This window comes from Zalophus californianus, chromosome 2 (genome assembly GCF_009762305.2).
Source record: "Zalophus californianus isolate mZalCal1 chromosome 2, mZalCal1.pri.v2, whole genome shotgun sequence".
Taxonomy (NCBI): domain Eukaryota; kingdom Metazoa; phylum Chordata; class Mammalia; order Carnivora; family Otariidae; genus Zalophus; species Zalophus californianus.
This window is the reverse complement of record NC_045596.1, coordinates 71,154,660-71,172,889: the sequence shown is the minus strand read 5'-3', so window position 1 is coordinate 71,172,889 and position 18,230 is coordinate 71,154,660. Positions and strand designations below refer to the sequence as shown.

Here is an 18,230-nt window from a genome sequence, read left to right as displayed (position 1 = left end):
AGGATTAAATGAGTTAGTAATCAATGATATCATTAGAATAATTGGGAGAATGTGAATATGATCTGCATATTACAAAATACTATCATAGCAGTGTTTAATTTCTTTAGAATGAGAATGAGAATGGTATTGTGGCTATTTAGGAGAATTTCTTGTTTTTATACTAAATATTGAAGTATTTAGGAGTGAAGCATCCTGATGTCATGATGTCTGCAACCACTCTTTAATGCTGTGCATGTGTGTGGATATGTGAATGTGTGTGTATGTGTAAGAGTTTTCTACTCCATCCTACACCCTACCCCACCTAAAACCAAATCAAAAAGGAGTAGGGTTGCCAGATACAAAATAGGATATTCCATTAAATTTGGATTTTAGAGAAATAATGAATGATTTATTTAGTATAAGTATGTCCCTAATAAATCACAGAGGCCAAATAGTGCATGGAGCATACTTACACTAGAAGTTTTTCGTTGTTTATCTGAAATTTAAATTTAACTAGGCATCCTATATTTTTGTTAAATCTGGCAACTCTAATAAAAGCCATTTATTCTCCTGATGTATATGGTTGACTGTGCCACAAGTGTGTCAAAATCTTAGTTATGTTGATTTATCCATGACAGAATACTTATGAGTTCTTCTGAGTTTTAAACCATAGTGGAAATAAGCTTTTATCCTTCAGCTTTGTTGTCCCCCACTGGATTCATCTTTTTCAATTCTGAATCTTTCTCTTTTTAAAAATTATAACATATTTGAAAGATTGCATTTTTATTTGTGATAAAACCCATAGATAAAATATGCATAAAGGTCACATAAAAATACATGAAGAGGATAATTAAACATAATATACAGTGTTGGATAGGTAGTGTGATTAAAGAACTACACATATTTTGTATATAGTGTCATTAAAGTTAACTCTTAGAAGCACTTCTTGCATGAAGAGTTTTAGCAGTACAAACATGTTAAGAATACTATTTCTAAAACTGCAACCTCAAAACATGTAATTGAACTCAATCTCATGGATTGGTGTAAGTGGCCCTGATTTACAATAACCTTTCAATAACCTACCAGGGAAAAGCAACAAGAAACCCATTCCTTGCAGAAGCAATTACAGAGAATTATTTTGGAACAGTAGCACCGTTCCACACTGTGATATGCACACTGTCACATTTCACCTTCCTGAGTTGAACTTCGGAAGTGTGGCCGCGTGGAATGCCAGCGCAGAGGCGTTCGCCGCAGGCCGGCCCTTCACTGGCGGCGGTCGGAGTAATCTTGACCATCGTAGCCGTCGTAGCTGTGCCCTTTGTAGTAGCTGTACTCATCCTCATAGGCTCGGTAATTATCCCCGCGAGGTGCCCCATTTTCATTTTCATAGACTTCATACCCACTGTCGTATTCATTAGTGCCTGTTTGTTCGTACTCTCCCTCATACCCGGTGGGGGTGGCTTCCCCAGATGGTCGGGTGGTAGTCCCGTAGAGCTCTGGTGGTGGAGTCGTGGGTTCAAACCCACCATCTAGAGAGGTTGTTGTCTTCGAGCCACCACTGTCCTGCTTTCCAGCCACTGTGGTTCCTTCTGCGTGGGCTTCAGTGACACTTTCTTCTTCACCTTCTTCTCCATTGTCTCCATCACTGCTGCCATTGCCATTTTCTGCCTCTGTGCTGTTGCTGCTGGTGCCATTTATGCCTTGCCCGTTTTCATCCACTTCTGCTTCATTTTCTTCATCTTCCTCTTCTTCATCACTCTCCTCCTCTTTTGTAGCCTTGTGTCCTCTATCCCCAGCCTGTAAGGAAAAGTTTGAAAGAATCCAGATCTAGGTGTGAAAATGTAAAAACCTAAGACCGTTCCTTCATTCAACACAGGCTGTACCTAAGGCCTTGTTCTAGATGTATTTTTGAATTGAAGCCAGCTTAATTTACAAAAGAATTGGTGGGTGTTTTAAAAATTCAGGATTAGTACCTTTGTCATTGGGTTTTGATGGAGAAAAATGTACTTGATAAATAAGCCTTCTCTGTGGGAGATGCTTCCTCTAGCTTTGCTATTCATTTAGTCTGTCTTAGAGTCCTCTTCCCTGAAATACAGTGGCATCTTTCAGGACCTTTTATCCATTGCCAAGATGCTTGTCCTTAGTCTTCTGCTGTAATGTAGGAAGTCAGTGTAATAGCATGGCCTGGGAAGAGATCTTTCCTTATTTGTAAACAGGGAAATTGAATCTGCTCTTGCTTTTTCAATGAGTTAATGAAGGTAATATAAAACACTCTGTTTGGTGTCAAGATAACCTTAGATTTCAGTGAAGAAATGAAATCAGATTTAACATTTTTGAGGAATGATTACCTTCTTGAGAAGTTGCATTGCAGCTAGACCTATATACCCTGTTGCAGGTGTGGTCTCCTCTCCATAGCCAGGTGTGGTGGAAAGGGTGGTGTTCTCAGCCTCAGATTCTTCATCTTCGTTTTCATCAGAATTTGCATTCTCCTCATTGTTTTCTTCTTCATTTGAATTCTCCTGGTGAAAATATCCAGAGCAAGGAAAGTTATTTTAGCTGGAAGAGAACTCAAAATCTGTTGGAGTCATGAGCCACAATTGAGAAAAACATTGTATTCCTCAGCCAGCTCATCACCTAATGCTAACAGTTTTGCTTCCTCTTATGCCATTTGCACTTCTCACTTCTTAAAACTCAACTCAGGGTTACCTCATTCAATTTATCTCACCATATTCTGTTTTTAGACATTTCCATATTCTATTTAATCAATAAAACATGCTTTTGTAATAATTTCAGCATATCTATGTGGTATTTTATCCTAGATGTCTTAGGGTCTTAAAGTCTTATGTACAATTACAACATGGTAGTAAGTGGATTCTTACATTTGCTGACAAATCAGCTGAGAACTTATACCTATTTTTAAAAATTTCTTATGGTAGCCTTGTAAGGTAGGATTATTATTCTCTTTAGAAAAGGAAGGTGAGCTCAGAAAAGCTAAATAACTTGCTTAAGTTGTTTTTATTTTTTTTTAAGATTTTATTTATTTATTTGACAGAGAGAGACACAGTGAGAGAGGGAACACAAGCAGGGGGAGTGGGAAAGGAAGAAGCAGAGCTCCCACCGCGCGGGGAGCCTGATGTGGGGCTCAATCCCAGGACCCTGGGATCATGACCTGGGCCAAAAGCAGACGCTTAGTGACCGAGCCACCCAGGCACCCCTTAAGGTCTTATATGTGATGAAGCTGTATTTTCTAATTTAAAAAGCTGAGCCATTTGTAATGCACTATGATGTTTTTGATGAGGAAGAGGATTTATATGAATGTTCACACTATGCCTAGGATATCTTTTCCAAAAGGAATTTTTATAGAAATGCCTCTCTTCAAACAAATTGTTTGCATGTCTTATTTACTGGCAAAAAGAAATGAATATTTTTTCATATGCTTTCAAGTGTATTTAGACAAAAAACATATTTAATTCAAAAGTCATCTGCCAACATATAAGCTAGTTCTGTATTGTATGCAGTATTCAGAAAACTTTAGGCATTTGACACAAAATCAGTTTTACCGTGCAATGAAGAAACTAAACACTCCAAGAAATTTTTAGTGGTATATAAAGTTATTGCATGAAGATGTTTTAAAAAAATTAACACTCCTCAAATGAATGGTTATTATAATTTTATTAATATTACTCTAATCTTTAACATTTTATTCTTGGCCTTTACTCTATGTTGTTAGGCAGTTGTGTGTTAATGGAGTTAGTCTGATGTGATTCATAGCTAATATTAAAAGTCAAGACTTCAAAACATGCATGGATAAAGAAGATGTAATACATTTACATATACATATATAATGGAATATTATTCAGCCACGAAAAAGAATGAAATCTTGCCATTTGCAATGATGTGGATGGAGCTAGAGAGTATTATGCTAAGTGAAATAAGTCAGAGAAAGACAGATACCATATGATTTCGTTCATATGTGGAATTTAAGAAATAAACAAGCAAAGGGAAAAAAAGAAAGAGGCAAACTGAGAAACAAACTCTTAACTATAGAGAACGAACTGATGGTTACAAGAGGGGTGGTGGGTGGGAGGATGGGCTATGTAGGTGATGGGGATTAAGGAGGGCGCTTGTGATGAGCACTGGGTGTTGGATGGAAGTGTTGAATCACTATATTGTACACCTGAAACAAATATTACCTTGTATATTAATTAATTGGAATTTAAATAAAAACTTAATCCACAGATTCCAAAACAAAATGTTAGAAGAAAAAAATAAGTTATGTAAAGAAAAAAAATTAAAAAATAAAACAAGCACAACCCAGATTTAGCCTGCCTTATTACTAAAACAAAGTGACCTAAAGAAGAATATGTTTATTTCATCAAATTTGTAAATTCCACTGTTTCAGTAAACTCTTGGGACTATTAGAATCCACCCCAAAACAGTCTCTAAGCTAATTGTGTCAAATAACCCACAAACACAACGCTGTTTATTTAGTCTCATTTATGCTTTATTCCAACAGACTAAACCTTTCAGGGGAGAAGGAGGAAAGATTCTTAGAATAGAACATACAATTTGGGTCCTGTACTGTCATATTACACATGAAAAACCTGAGGTCCAATAAGATAAATAACTTGCATCAGGTCAAATAGACGGTAGTTCATTAGTGGCCAAATCATGATTAAAAATCCAAACTCTCAACTCATGAACTTCTGTATTTTCTCCTACAAAGCCCTTTCTTTATTAGGTACTTTATTTAAGGATATCCTGTTGCAGTGAATTAAAAAGGAAAACAGATCGGTCTGTCGATCGGTATTAAGCATCAGATATCTTTTTGAATAGAAAAATTAGCAATAATTTTTTTAAAAGTATTATTAACCCATTAGAATGGCTAAAGTGACTGAAAGAAACAAGTGTTGGTGAGAATGTGGAGCAACTGATACACTGATAGGGGGAGATCACAGTATATCTGCTTTGGTTGCCTCCACGCAGATTGAACATATGCATACCTTTTGACTTAGAAGTTTTACTTCTAAGTAAAATGGCCTCCAGAAATAAATGCATATGTTCACCAGAAGGAATACTAGAATGTTCACAATAGCAGTCTTTGTTATAGCCCAAACTTGGAAACTACCCAAATGCCAATCAACAGAAGAGTAATGCATTGTGGTACATTCACATCATAAGATACTGACAATGAGAATGAATGATACATAGTTGTAGAACGATATGGATCAACCGTTGAAGTTGAGAGTGGAAGAGGCCACACACAAAAGACTATATGATGTGTGATTCCATTTATACAGTACACAAAAATAGGCAAAACCAATATCTGTTAGGACTTAAAATAGCAGTTGCCCTTGGTGGCTTTGGTTAATGAATGAAATGGAGCACAATGTATGTGCTGCTTTTTGATATGGTGCTGGTTACACTTGTGTGTTCAGTTTCTGAAGTTTCAGTGACCTCTATACTAATAATTTAAATTATTATCATTTAAAAAGCTTTTTTAAAATTTATTATATAAATTAAATTATTTTAATTTATATATTTATATAACATTTTTATATATAAAAATAATTTATATATATTTATATATAATTTTTATATAATTACGTTTATATAATTAATTTATTTATATTTAGATAATTTAATTAATAAGGTAATAAAAATTTTAAATGATATTTATATAATTAGTAAGGTATATTTATATAATTATTATATTTATATACTTGTATAATTTTTATATATTTATATAATTATATAATTTATATATTTATATAATTGACATATTTATATATTTATATAATTCATTTTTATATGATATATTTATATAATTAATTTATATAATTAATAAGGTAATATATAATTTATATTTATATAATTTATTTATATTCATATAATTAGGTATATAATTTATATATTTATATAATTAATTTATGTATTTACATAATTATATATTTATATAGTTATATAATTAAGGTAATAAAGTTTTATATTTATATAAAATATATTTATATAATTTATTTATATAATTATTTATATAATTTTAAGGTAATAAAAATTTTAAATGATAATTTAAATGATTTAAATTTAAATGATAATTGTGTATATTATATTTAAATAAAAGTTTTTTTTAAAGTGAGGCTGAATAGTTTAGGAGTGGAAAAAAATGATCACCCAATAGAAAGCATTCCTAAGCACCCTCTCGTTTGAATACAATTCTAGGGGACTCTATGTATTTAACCTGAATTGCCAATGAAATTTTAGGGAAGAAATGGGGAAAAAGGAAGTTCTAGAATCTCTTCAGGAGAGAAGCCTCCAGGTTTATTTATCCACTTTGCTGTGGTCACTTTTAATGAATGATGTTTGGAGTATTTATTCTCTGAAGTTTTCAAAACCAAACCACCAGGTATTTGTTGGATACCATATATTGTATGAGAAACTGTGCTAGGCAATGTGAGGAGGTATAAGGATGGTACAGCACTGTTTCTCCCCAAACCAGAGATGAAGCCTATGGTCTCTAGTCCTCTGGGTCATGAGAAGTTTGCAGATAAGTTTTGGGAGGATGATTAATGTTCAGAGATTGTCGGCAACATTTTGAGTGTGTATGATTTCATCATAGTTTTAAAGGAGTCCTCATCTTCCTCCATTCCCAACCACCATCATAATAAACGAAGAACCATTGCCAAAAGGTATGTAATCTAATGGGGAAATCCAGCTGGCAAGGCAATTTTGCGATCACTGTACAGCAAACAGTTGTAGTTAAATGGATTACCTCAGCTTAGTTGTGTAAGATTACTAAGTGGAACTCTGGTTGAAATTCTGTGGGATTTAGTAGGTGACATTTTTCCTGGTACTGGCTTGATATTCTTATAAGGTCTTCCTTAAGCTATTAGGGTAAATTATAGTACTGGAAATGATACTTTTATGGTTAAAAAAAAAGTCAAACTAATTATTTGTCACTTTTAAAGTTCCCATACCATTTTATTTTCAAGATAGCAGATGTTTCTACATGATCCATTTTTGACTGTTGCTGCCCATTCATAAATAGCACTTAAGAATACCTGAATTTAGAAGGTCCCCAAAGCAGTGGATTGCTATAATTGACTATCCAGGAAAAGGTACCTAATTAGTATATTGAGCAAGAGTGTCAGTTATAAACATGTTAGCACAATTTCCAAGATATACAGATGAATTTTAGCCGTGAACTACACTAATTTGTAGTCCTCTAGAGGACTATGCTGTACTACGTGTAGAATCTGTAGTACTATATAGTGCTATATATATTTATACATCTTGAGTATTTGCATTTCTATAAGAACATAAATTTTATTGTTAGACAAAAAAAGACATGAAATTCTCATTTAAAACAACAACCCTACTTTGTGGGTCAAGAAAGACCAATGAATCAAAATAACATTGTAGAGGATATAAGATTAGCTTTTCATATACTACCCACTTAGTAAATTGAGTTTAAATTCAGTCCTTAAAACAAGTATTGCACTGCGTTTAGGGACTTGTCTTTTATCATCATGTTCTGTCCATCTAAGTATAAATAATACTCTCTTTTCTTTTTATCAGAATTTACACTTCTTCCACTTACTATGGAGACATTTTTGGTTTTGTGTACTGCTTACAGGTCACTTTAACGTCAAACTGCAATAGTATTTTAAACAGGTCATTTTAGTTGGTTCTAATTTCAATAACATTCCTCTTGTCCAAAATAGAAGACTGTGGGTAGTTGGTAAACTGGCAATGGCTGTTTGCTAAGTCCAGGCTACAGTAGACTAGTTTCCTATTTGTTTTTATGCTGCCTGGTTTATTATGAAAAATCCTGCAGAAATTCCTTACCTCTTCCTCCTCTTCTGAGCTGTCACCATTTCCATCTTCTTCAGATGAGTCACTACTGCTCTAAAAAATATATATATATATGTGTGTGAATTTGTAAGTATATGAATATCTGTGTACGTATATATGTACACATACGTTCAACACCAAAGGAAATTTTCTGATTGAATTAAGATAAGATATGTACAAATATTTACCCTAATTAGGGTAATAGACTAATACTAATTAGTATTACCATCTTGATTGATTTATTTACTTAGAACAGTTCTCATATAAATCTGAGAAAAAGATATAAGATTGGGAATATATAAAATGAGGTTAGAAAAAGGCATTTTGTAGTGATCAAGATATGAAATGAGATACTCCATTTTCAACACCAAAAACACAGGAAATATGTTGAAACATTTTGTATGTAAAAAACTAGAGCAGTGAATCACAGAATTGCTTAACTCTGCAAGAACAAGAGGATTATCTGGTTCAATTTATTTTACAGAGAAGGAATCAAGCCCAGAGCAGCTGTGACTTCTCCAACCAGTTCAAGGCAAATGAACTAACACATAGATCATATTATTTTGTTTTCTTTATAAAATATAAAATGATTAGGCTTATTGTGAAATAAAAGTTGTTACTGGATGATTCTTTTAAAGAATGAGCTCCTGGGGCGTCTGGGTGGCTCAGTTGGTTAAGCAACTGCCTTAGGCTCAGGTCATGATCCTGGAGTCCCGGGATCGAGTCTCGCATCGGGCTCCCTGCTCGGCGGGGAGTCTGCTTCTCCCTCTGACCCTCCCCCCTCTCATGCTCTCTCTCTCTGTCTCATTCTCTCTCTCAAGTAAATAAATAAAATCTTTAAAAAAAAAATAATGAGCTCCTGGTGAATTTAAATTAGAATTTAACTTGAAATTAGATTTACATATAATTTTTAGTATCTTTCAGTCTAATTAAAGCTACTTCATAAAATAAGCCTCTCTCTATATATAAATGAGATTTTATATATATGAGGTAAAAATTATATAAGAGCAAAATTAATTCACTTACTCATTTAGGAGAGTTATAGAGTACCATCCCTCTAAAGAGTTCAATATTGAATGAGAATATATTAAACCGAGGAGTCTGTATATAAAAATATAAGTTAACAAGCTTTGCTACTTTTTAAAAGGAAATATAAGTCTAAACACTTGTTATCAGAGACTTTGAGACAGTAGAGGAGATTTTTCATCTTTCTCCCAATGACAAATTGAATTTTCCTTCTCTTTCTGCAACCACCCCTAATAGCACCAGGTAGATAAATGGATACCTGACTTAAGATGCTGTTATTTTCTGCCCTGCAAATCTTAGCTTAGATTCTGATGACCTAGTTAGGTACTGTGGGTCTTAGAAAATAGAGCTTGAGAAGAATCTCAGGGTTAGAGATCAGATATAAGGAAACACTCATATTCCAGTCTTACTCAAGGCTGTCCCTGTGGGACTCATTCTTCAGTGGCCATGCCATCCACCCAAGAAAAGGGAATGCTTGTCCCCTTGAGCCAAGAATAACCTTGGGTGGAAAAGAGAATAATTATACCTGCTCTTCCACTGCCATGACCTTAATGGTTGTGCTTTCCCTAGCCCAGAGGGTGAATAAAGCATGGTATTACATGTAAACTATTTCTATTTGTTAGTAAGAGAGGACAGCATATTTTTGCAACGTCTTTTGTCTCAGTGGGAATGTTTGAATCTTTTTACAAGGTTCCTCACCCTTAGCTTTCTTGCTGTCCCAACCACATCACTCTTCAATTAGTGTCTGCTGTGAGAACAGTTTTAAAGCTTCATGAAATGCCCTAAAGCCTTGACATTTTCTTTTTTCCTTTCTTTCACTTATGCCAATTTGTAACTAAGACATATTATTCTTCCAGAAGTCAAATACACACACACACACACACACACACACACACACACGTATGTATATATGTTTTACCATTACTCCTTTCAACTTCTGTCACTCCCATTTATTCAATCCCAAAATATGTGTTTCAGGCATTGTTTTGAGAATGAGGGTGGTAGCAAGAGATGAAGTTGGAAACATGGACAGTTTCCCTGTGTCAAGCGCCGTGATAGCTGAGATCAGTACAATAAAGGAAATATAAAGATTCTGCCCTCAAAGAATTCACATACAATTCAAATAACATATGATTCCTTAAAGAAGCAATTTCCTCAATTAAAAATGCTTAGGGTATTAAGCTTATTTATGCTTCTATTTCTATAGCCAAGCACAGAGATAAGCTATAGGTAGACTGTTGATAGCTTTATAATTGATAGGACATATTTCATGGAAGTTGGTGTTTTAGAAATGATTATATGTAAGGGTGCCTGGGTGGCTCTGTTGGTTAAGTGGCTAATTCTTGATTTCCGCCTGGGTCATGATCTCAGGGTTATGGAATCGAGCCCCACGTTGGGCTCCATGTTCAGCGGGAATCTGCTTGAGGATTCTTTTTCTCCCTCTCCCCCTGCCCCTCCCCCGACTTGTGCGCGCTTTCTCTAAAATAAATAGATAAATCTTAAAAAAAAAAAAGAAAAAAGTAATTATATGTAAACACAGATTTGTTTAATAAAACATAAAGTTCAAAGCCAGTACAGCTTAATGAATTTTGGGGTGACAATCTGGGCACCAAATACTTGATAGATTTAAGAGAATAAATAATACAGAGCTATGGAAAATATATAAGTAGACATGTAAGGGAAAAAATTCTAGAAATCAAACTTTGTAAAGGAGGAGAATAGATCATCAATACTAGGTCAGACTGTTGGATTGGGGAGTATATTTTATTGGATATTTTTAAAATACAACTGTCTTACAAACTCTGCATTAGTTGAAATGAATTTGCATATAATTTCTCTAAATATTGTATATTAAAAAGCTACTTAAAGATTTCTGAACTTTGAATTTATCAGTAAGAAAAATAGAACCTCTCCTAATATCTTTTCACTATGGATATTTTAATTGGATCACATTTATATGTCTATAAAAATTTATAGATGGAAATATCTCTATGTGATATTTTTAAAAAATTGAGGAGCTAGCCAGAAATTTAAACTTATTATCATTTCCATTTAGCTTAAGAAAGAGAATGAAGCAAACATTCAAATGAGCACTGTTTATTTGTGGGGTCTGAGGTGTACCAAAGAATGGAAGACAATTCTGAAAACCCACAACTCTTGTATCATCTGTGCTCATATTTCTGTGGCCACACACATTCCCCATAATTATTATGGTGCTATAAATACTCTAAGATTATCATTTCCTATCATTGTATGAGTTAGAAATGGGTTGGCCCAACATATGGCAGGATGCTCTGCCAAGCCACTGTGCTGAGGCATCGTTTTCAGCATCTTGACTGCTTTTAGTGTCTCAGGAGTCCTGGGTCAAATGGTGCCCTGAACCCAAACTGTATAGTAATAAAAATAGCACAATTCTGGTTTGTTGAATATTTTAAATCAACACCACACCCTCAAGTTTTCAAAGGCTTTCTTCACTGGTAACCTAGTAAAAACAGAAGTTCTTATTTTTAGTGTTTGTTAATTTCCTTTTTGTTTACAAATTTCAAGGATCTCTTGTTTTTCTCACAAACACTCTCACAATTCACTTCGTGAATTTCTCTCTTTCCTCTATCATTCTTGAGCCACGCTTCTGTTATAGTGACCAACACAGGTCAGAGGTTCAGAAAATCTTCAGCAATCACCACTGATTATCAGGAATGTTTTTTAAAAAATGGTCTCTGCTGTTTATGAAGTCAGTTTTTCCCTTACCAATTAAAGGACTGTAAATTATCGGATGTTAACAGCTATATGACAGTTTTGACTCAACTATAAAATGACAGTTAGTGACCTTATCACTGACTTAATTGTCAACAACAGATAAAATTGTCCATTTCGTCAATGCATTAGCCAAAACACCTGAACTCTCAGGGTGTTTGCTTTTATTATATCATTCTAGACTGGGCCCAAATGATGTGTATATCTCTGCTTTAAAAGAGAACTTAGGAATAAATTTTATTGTATTGTAGTAAAAATAAACTTTTTGTAGTAAGTCTTTCTGGTTGACTTTCAGTGAGAATTGAATTTAGGTGTTTTGTAGTTAAATTTGATTCCCTTTAAATTATAATGGGTGGGAAAGAAAATAAATTTTTATACTTACCTGAACTGGAAATCGTTTTAGAGGAGGATAAAAGTAGGCATGCTTGTAAAGAGAATATCGTGGCCGGTACTTAAAGACCTGCATAAGCAAAATAAATGATATATTCATGTTTAATGTGCAGTAAATCTAAAGGAAATATAGTCAGGCCAAGAAATTACGCTAAGCATAATTACCCCATTTTCTTCAGAATCCTCTAATTTGGCTCTTCGATGCGTATTTTTCATCTGTTTGTAAGAATATTTAATTATTACATACTCTCTCTTTTACATGAAAAGACAAGGAAATAACTATAGGTTTTTAATATTGAACTTACTGAGAAAGCACAGGTCATTCCCAAAATGCTGAGCAAAATTAAAGCAGTCTTCATTTTGGTGATTGCTTCTGGAATTAATGAAGTGGTAAAGTTAATAAATATTAAAACCAGAAGTGTAACTTTTTTTTCTTTTTTAAGATTTTATCTATCTGACAGAGAGAGACACAGCTAGAGAGGGAACACAAGCAGGGGAAGTGGGAGAGGGAGAAGCAGGCTCCCCGCCAAGCAGGGAGCCTGACACGGGGCTCTATCCCAGGACCCTGGGATCATGACCTGAGCCGAAGGCAGACACTTAACAAACTGAGCCACCCAGGCACCTGATAAAATCCTATTTTAATAGAGGTTGCATAAACTTGGCTAAAAGCCAACTAATACCCACCCATTTGCACTGACATGTACGTTTAACTGAGAGTGACAGCTTTGGCAACATTTTAGAAGCAGTATGTAATGATGATGGCAATTTCCCTGTAAACACACTTGGAAAAGTAATATTTAAAATGTATGTATGAAACCCATGTCATATACTGTATTCTGAAGTTTGATTTTACATTTTGTCATTAGCCACAATTTATTGCATCCTTATTGAGTATCTACCACTAAACATTACACAAGAGTAAAATTTAAGGCCTGGAGAAGGTGTCTTGGGTCCTAAGTCACACTCTATTTGTGGCAGACTGGGTCTTTTGATTTTGATGCCTACACACTTCCTCACAGTTCTGTCTACTTCAGTAAAGGTTCTTAATGGCCACACAACGATAAAGAGGCTTTGCCCCTGAAGGGAGCCCGTCTGTCTAAGTTTTTATTGCTATTGGGGTGCTTAAAGTAATATTTTGAACTTTGTTACCCATGGTCAAGCTTCCCAGCAAACAAGAAGTTTATTGCTCTGCAGCTTTATGAAAAGAGTTGGAATATTTATAATGTCTTAAAGAGCTAAAAACTTAAGTACAGGGAACTGAAGAAAGGGTTTTGATTACATAAATTTCTCATAGCAAACCATAAAAACAACTAGATGAAAACGTAGCAGGGATAATATAAAAAGAACCAAGTGATTCATGTAGGCAGCAATTGGCTGCCTACATAAATCTCATTTTATTTACTTTCTGATTCATAAAAAACAAAGACTCTATATTGACTACTACTAACCCAGATGACAATTCAAACATTCTTAAAGGATAGTTTTGAAAATCTAATTACAAGTTTTCATTGGGAAAAGTATGATAAACTAACATTATTTATTTCTTTAGTCCTATATATTTTTCCATACTGATTTTAGAGATACAGGATATCAACACTTTGAAGCCAAACATGGTAAAAAGACATTATATATAATTCAAGTATAGATTAGGCATAATTTATGGTGAAATCTGCACTCCTTGGGGCGGGCTTACAAGTGAAAAATTACTATTTTTTCAGTCAGGTTATCTTGAATACATCAGAATGAGGAAACAAACAGTTATTTGTGAGGTGGAGAGGGAGCAAGTAGGACACAAAATTTTCTAGTTTATGTGCACAATATTAACTTATTTACATGCGTAGGTAAATAAGCTTAACCTTTTGGAAAGAATCTTAACTCTGAGGTACTAGTTTAATGATAAACAAGTGTTAAATTACATAGCCATTCTATACAATTCAATAATATCAACATTAAAATAAAAAATTCAAAGCAGGTCCAGAGATGTAAAATGTGGAGTGTTCAATTTTAAGAAAATGAAGTCATCATAATAAATCTTACCCTTTTCCAGTTCTGGAGTGAGGAGACAGTCTCACAGGAGTGAGCGACACAGATTGAATATTTCCTCTGCTCTCTAACTCACTCATTTGTTTGCTGTGACTGGCTATAAACTCTTCTTTGCCTTCTAACAGCCAATCGCTGTCATGGGCAAGGTGATGTCAGAATGTGGATTCTCACCAGAAAACCCCCAAACTTCAACACTTTTTCAAGACACAGTCTCAGTTGAATAAACATGAAATGTGGTTCTAGTGCCAAGAGGTTTGCATTGTGGAATTTAATTGAAGGTTTAGATGAAGATGAATAGTTTGAGTTCTGAATATATATAATAGTATACTGGATTTGAATTAAAATAAGTAGCAAAAGATTTAACCATTTAAAAATTTTATAATTATACAGGTTTTCACTGTTTAAAGAAAAGGAAACTTTACTGTCATCAGATACAATCCTACATTATTTAATTTAGTAAAAAAAGAAGTAATAAAGGAAAGGAGCTGATGAACAGTTAATATTTTAATATCAATTATTTTATATTTTTCCTAAAATGTAAATAAATGAATATTGATATAATTAAAATGAACACCATCAGTTTTGTTCAGATTACCACACTTGAATTATTGAGCTTTCCACTGAACCAGGACAGTGGAGAGCCCATGTTCCAGGACCTGAAGAGCCAAACATAAGAAAGATCTGGTCCCTGTCTAAGATTTTCACAGTTGTGTAGAGAGACGGAGTTACAGCTGTAGGGCACAGCAATGCAAATATCTACAAGGTTTAGAGATCAGAATCGGAATTTTCTAGGTTATTAATAAGGGAAAGGTTATCAAGAAAGAAGAGGGAAACAGTCTTGGGAATAGATTTAAAGGATATAGAAATGAATGAACAACATAATGACACTGACACTTCCAATATTTGCTGAGTGCTCTCATGCTGGTTTTTTACTTGTGCTATTTCAGTCATCCTTCACACACACACAAAATAATTCAGTGAGATTATTCCCATTCTACAGGTGAGGTAAGTGGGGCACAGAGATGGTAAGTATGTTCTGGGTTGCATGGATAGTAAATGAGGGAATATAGGGATCAAAGTCAAGTCTAATTCTAGAGTCTACTTTTAATCACTATATATCCTTGCCGGCCAATTCAGAAAGCTTCAATGATTCAATAAACTGGAATATAGTGAGTGGAAGTAATGAAGATGAGGGTGGTTGGATAGACAAAGGCCAGATGATGGGGACTGTAGGTTGTATTAATGAATATGGACTCCACCATGGAAATGAGAGAATATCAAAGGGTTAAGGCAGAAAAATAATATATTTAGAATTGTAACTTGGAAAAATCTTTTATTGACAAGGTAGATCCGGGTTGACAAAGGCAAGATAGTTATGGAGAAGGGGGACTCCAAGAAGCTATTTTAGTGATTCAGGAAAGCAATGAGAAAGGTCTGAACTAAAGCAGTAGCTGTGGGGGGTAGAAAGGATAGAACAAATGAGAGAGATGTTAAATAGATAAAATTAATGGACTTAGTGAAAGTAAGAAGTGAAGAAACCTAGAGTGACTTCTGGATTTATGGCTGTGTAATAAGTGGTGAGTGGTGGGACCATATCTCATATAATGCATAGCAGAGTAATTGGTATAATCAATCAGCAAGATGTTAACAATATATGATATAGTGAAAGGAGTAGAAAATAGAATTAAAAGGCTGGGGTTTTGTTCTTGATTTTATCACTGTGTGAACTGCTTGGCAATGCTGAGGCTTCAGTTTAATCCATATTTTAAAAATAAGGGGGTTTTGTTTTGCCTGGGTGGCTCAGTCGGTTAAGTGTCTGCCTTCAGCTCAGGTCATGATCCCAGGGTCCTGTGATTGAGCCCCCCATTGGGCTCCCTGCTCAGTGGGGAGCCTGCTTCTACCTGTCCCTCTGCCCCTCCCCCTGCTGGGTCAGCCGCCCTGCTCAGCGAGGAGTCTGCGTCTCCCTCTGCTCCTCCCCCTGCTCATACTCACTCGTGTGTGCTCACTCTCTCTCAAATAAATAAATAAAATCTTTAAAAAAAATAAAAATAAGGGGGGTTTTGGACCAAAAAAGAGCTTGCCATTGTGTGCCTCTATTGCCTGTGAAGCATTCTTGCCAAATAATTGGACTTGAATCTGATGAAGCCTATATATACCAGGTTAAAGAAAATACGGGGTACAGAAGAATACGTAAAATGACACAATTGGGATGCATTTAGCAAAATCTAGAATGTGGGAAACTTTATAGGACATACTACCTGGCTTCTGTTTTATTAGCAAGAAAAATTTAAAAAGAAGGAAGGGAAACTATAGATGAAAAAGACTTCAGAGACATATCTAGAGAAATTATGAAACAATTGGAGAAATGTTGAATGCTGACCAAATATTTTATATTTTTATTTTTTTTTAAGATTTTATTTATTTATTTGACAGAGAAAGACAGCGAGAGAGGGAACACAAGCAGTGGGAGTGGGAGAGGGAGAAGCAGGCTTCCCATGGAGCAGGGAGCCTGGTGCGGGGCTCAATCCCAGGACCCTGGGATCATGACCTGAGCCGAAGGCAGACGCTTAACAACTGAGCCACCCAGGCGCCCCTGACCAAATATTTTATGGTATTAAGGAATTTTTATTACTTTTTTGGTGATGATTATTTGGAAATGATATTTTTTTAGAAAAAATCTGCTAATTTCTATTGAATTCATATTCTTTTTTAATTGAAGTATAGTTGACACACAGTGTTACATTAATTTCAGGTGTACAGCATAGTGATTCAACAAGTCTACCTTATGCTATCCTCACCACAAATGTAGCTACCACCTGTCAGCATACAATTCTATTATAGAACCATTGACTGTATTTCCTATGCTCTGTTTTTCATCCCTGTGACTTGTTCATTCCATAACTGGAAGCCTGTATCTCCATTGCCCTTCACCCATTTTATTAATCCTTCCACTCTCCTTCCCTCTGGCAGCCATCAGTTAGTTCTGTTTATGGGTCTGTTTCTGCTTTTTTTATTGTTAGTTGTTTTGTTGTTTAGTTTTCACATATAAACGTGAAATCATATGACATATGTCTTTCTCTATTCTCTATTGGACTTATTTCACTTAGTGTAATATCCTCTAGGTCCATCCATGTTGTCACAAATGGCAAGATCTCATTCTGTTTTATGCTGAGTAATATTCCATTGTGTGTATATACCACATCTTCTTTATCCATTCATTTATCAATGGACACAGGTTGTTTCTGTATCCTGGCTATTGTAAATAATGCTGCAATGAACATAAGTATGCATATGTCTTTTTAGATCAGTGTTTTTGTTTTCTGTGGGTAAAGAGCTAGTAGTGGAATTACTGGATCATTATGGTATTTCTGTTTTTAATTTTTTGAGGAACCTCCCTACTGTTTTCCATAGCAGCTGTACCAACTTACATTCCTACCAACAGTGCAGTAGGGTTCCATTTTCTCCACATCCTTGCCAACACTTACTATTTCTTGTCTTTCTTTTTTTTTTTTTTAAGATTTTTTTTTTTATTTTTTGACAGAGAGAGACAGCGTCGGGGGAACACAAGCAGGGGGAGTGGAAGAGGGAAAAGCAGGCTTCCCACCGAGCAGGGAGCCCAATGCAGGGCTCGATCCCAGGACCCTGGGATCATGACCTGAGCTGGAGGCAGACGCTTAAAGACTGAGCCACCCAGGCGCCCCTATTTCTTGTCTTTCTGATACTAGCCATTCTGGCAGGTGTAAAGTGAGATCTCATTGTGGTTTTGATTTGTATTTTCCTGATAATTAGTGATGTTGAAATCTTCTTATGTGTCTGTTGACTATTTGTATTTCTTTGGAAAAATGTCTGTTCAGTTCCTCTCCCCATTTTTAATTGGATTATTTGGGTTTTTTGGTGTTGAGTTGCATGAGTTCTTTATATATTTTGGAGATTAACACCTTATTGGATATAGCATTTGCTAATATCTTCTGACAACCTTATGTGTTAAAAAATAATTCTTATATTTTAGAGATTCATACTAAAATATATAATATTACAGTTATCGGAGTGGTGGATAAAGAAGAAACAGGAGTGGCTACAAATTGATAGTTCCTGAATTGGTAACAGGTTACCCTAGGGATTCATTATACTGTTCTTTTCACTTATGTATGTTTGAAATCGTCTATATACAGTTTTTTTTTTAATGG

The 18,230-nt window shown here is 34.8% G+C and overlaps 1 protein-coding gene across 3 annotated transcripts; it reads right to left on the bottom strand.

The window, feature by feature from the left end:
* Nucleotides 1-788: 788 nt before the first annotated feature.
* LOC113924083 (integrin binding sialoprotein) lies at nt 789-14,108 on the bottom strand. Of its 3 annotated transcripts, none has more exons than XM_027597363.2 (7): nt 14,038-14,108; nt 12,306-12,373; nt 12,166-12,216; nt 11,993-12,070; nt 7,825-7,884; nt 2,328-2,498; nt 789-1,776 (listed from the first exon to the last, which is right to left on the bottom strand). In XM_027597363.2, the coding sequence occupies exons 2-7, from the start codon at nt 12,357-12,359 to the stop codon at nt 1,243-1,245; spliced, it is 948 nt and encodes a 315-aa protein (XP_027453164.1). In that variant the 5' UTR covers nt 12,360-12,373; nt 14,038-14,108; the 3' UTR covers nt 789-1,242. The 3 variants fall into 3 exon arrangements, with proteins under 3 accessions (XP_027453164.1, XP_027453166.1, XP_027453167.1); XM_027597365.2 differs by having other exon boundaries at nt 12,306-12,370; XM_027597366.2 differs by lacking the exon at nt 7,825-7,884.
* Nucleotides 14,109-18,230: the final 4,122 nt, after the last annotated feature.

What these genes read in the sequence shown, in the direction of transcription:
- LOC113924083 (XM_027597363.2), bottom strand. Translation starts at nt 12,359, where the DNA reads ATGAAGACTGCTTTAATTTTGCTCAGCATTTTGGGAATGACCTGTGCT. An exon ending in GCTCAGAAGAGGAGGAAGAG is followed by an intron (nt 2,499 to 7,824) that starts GTAAGGAATTTC and finishes TATTTTCACCAG; the next exon opens with GAGAATTCAAATGAAGAAGA. An exon ending in CAATGCAACTTCTCAAGAAG is followed by an intron (nt 1,777 to 2,327) that starts GTAATCATTCCT and finishes TTTTCCTTACAG; the next exon opens with GCTGGGGATAGAGGACACAA.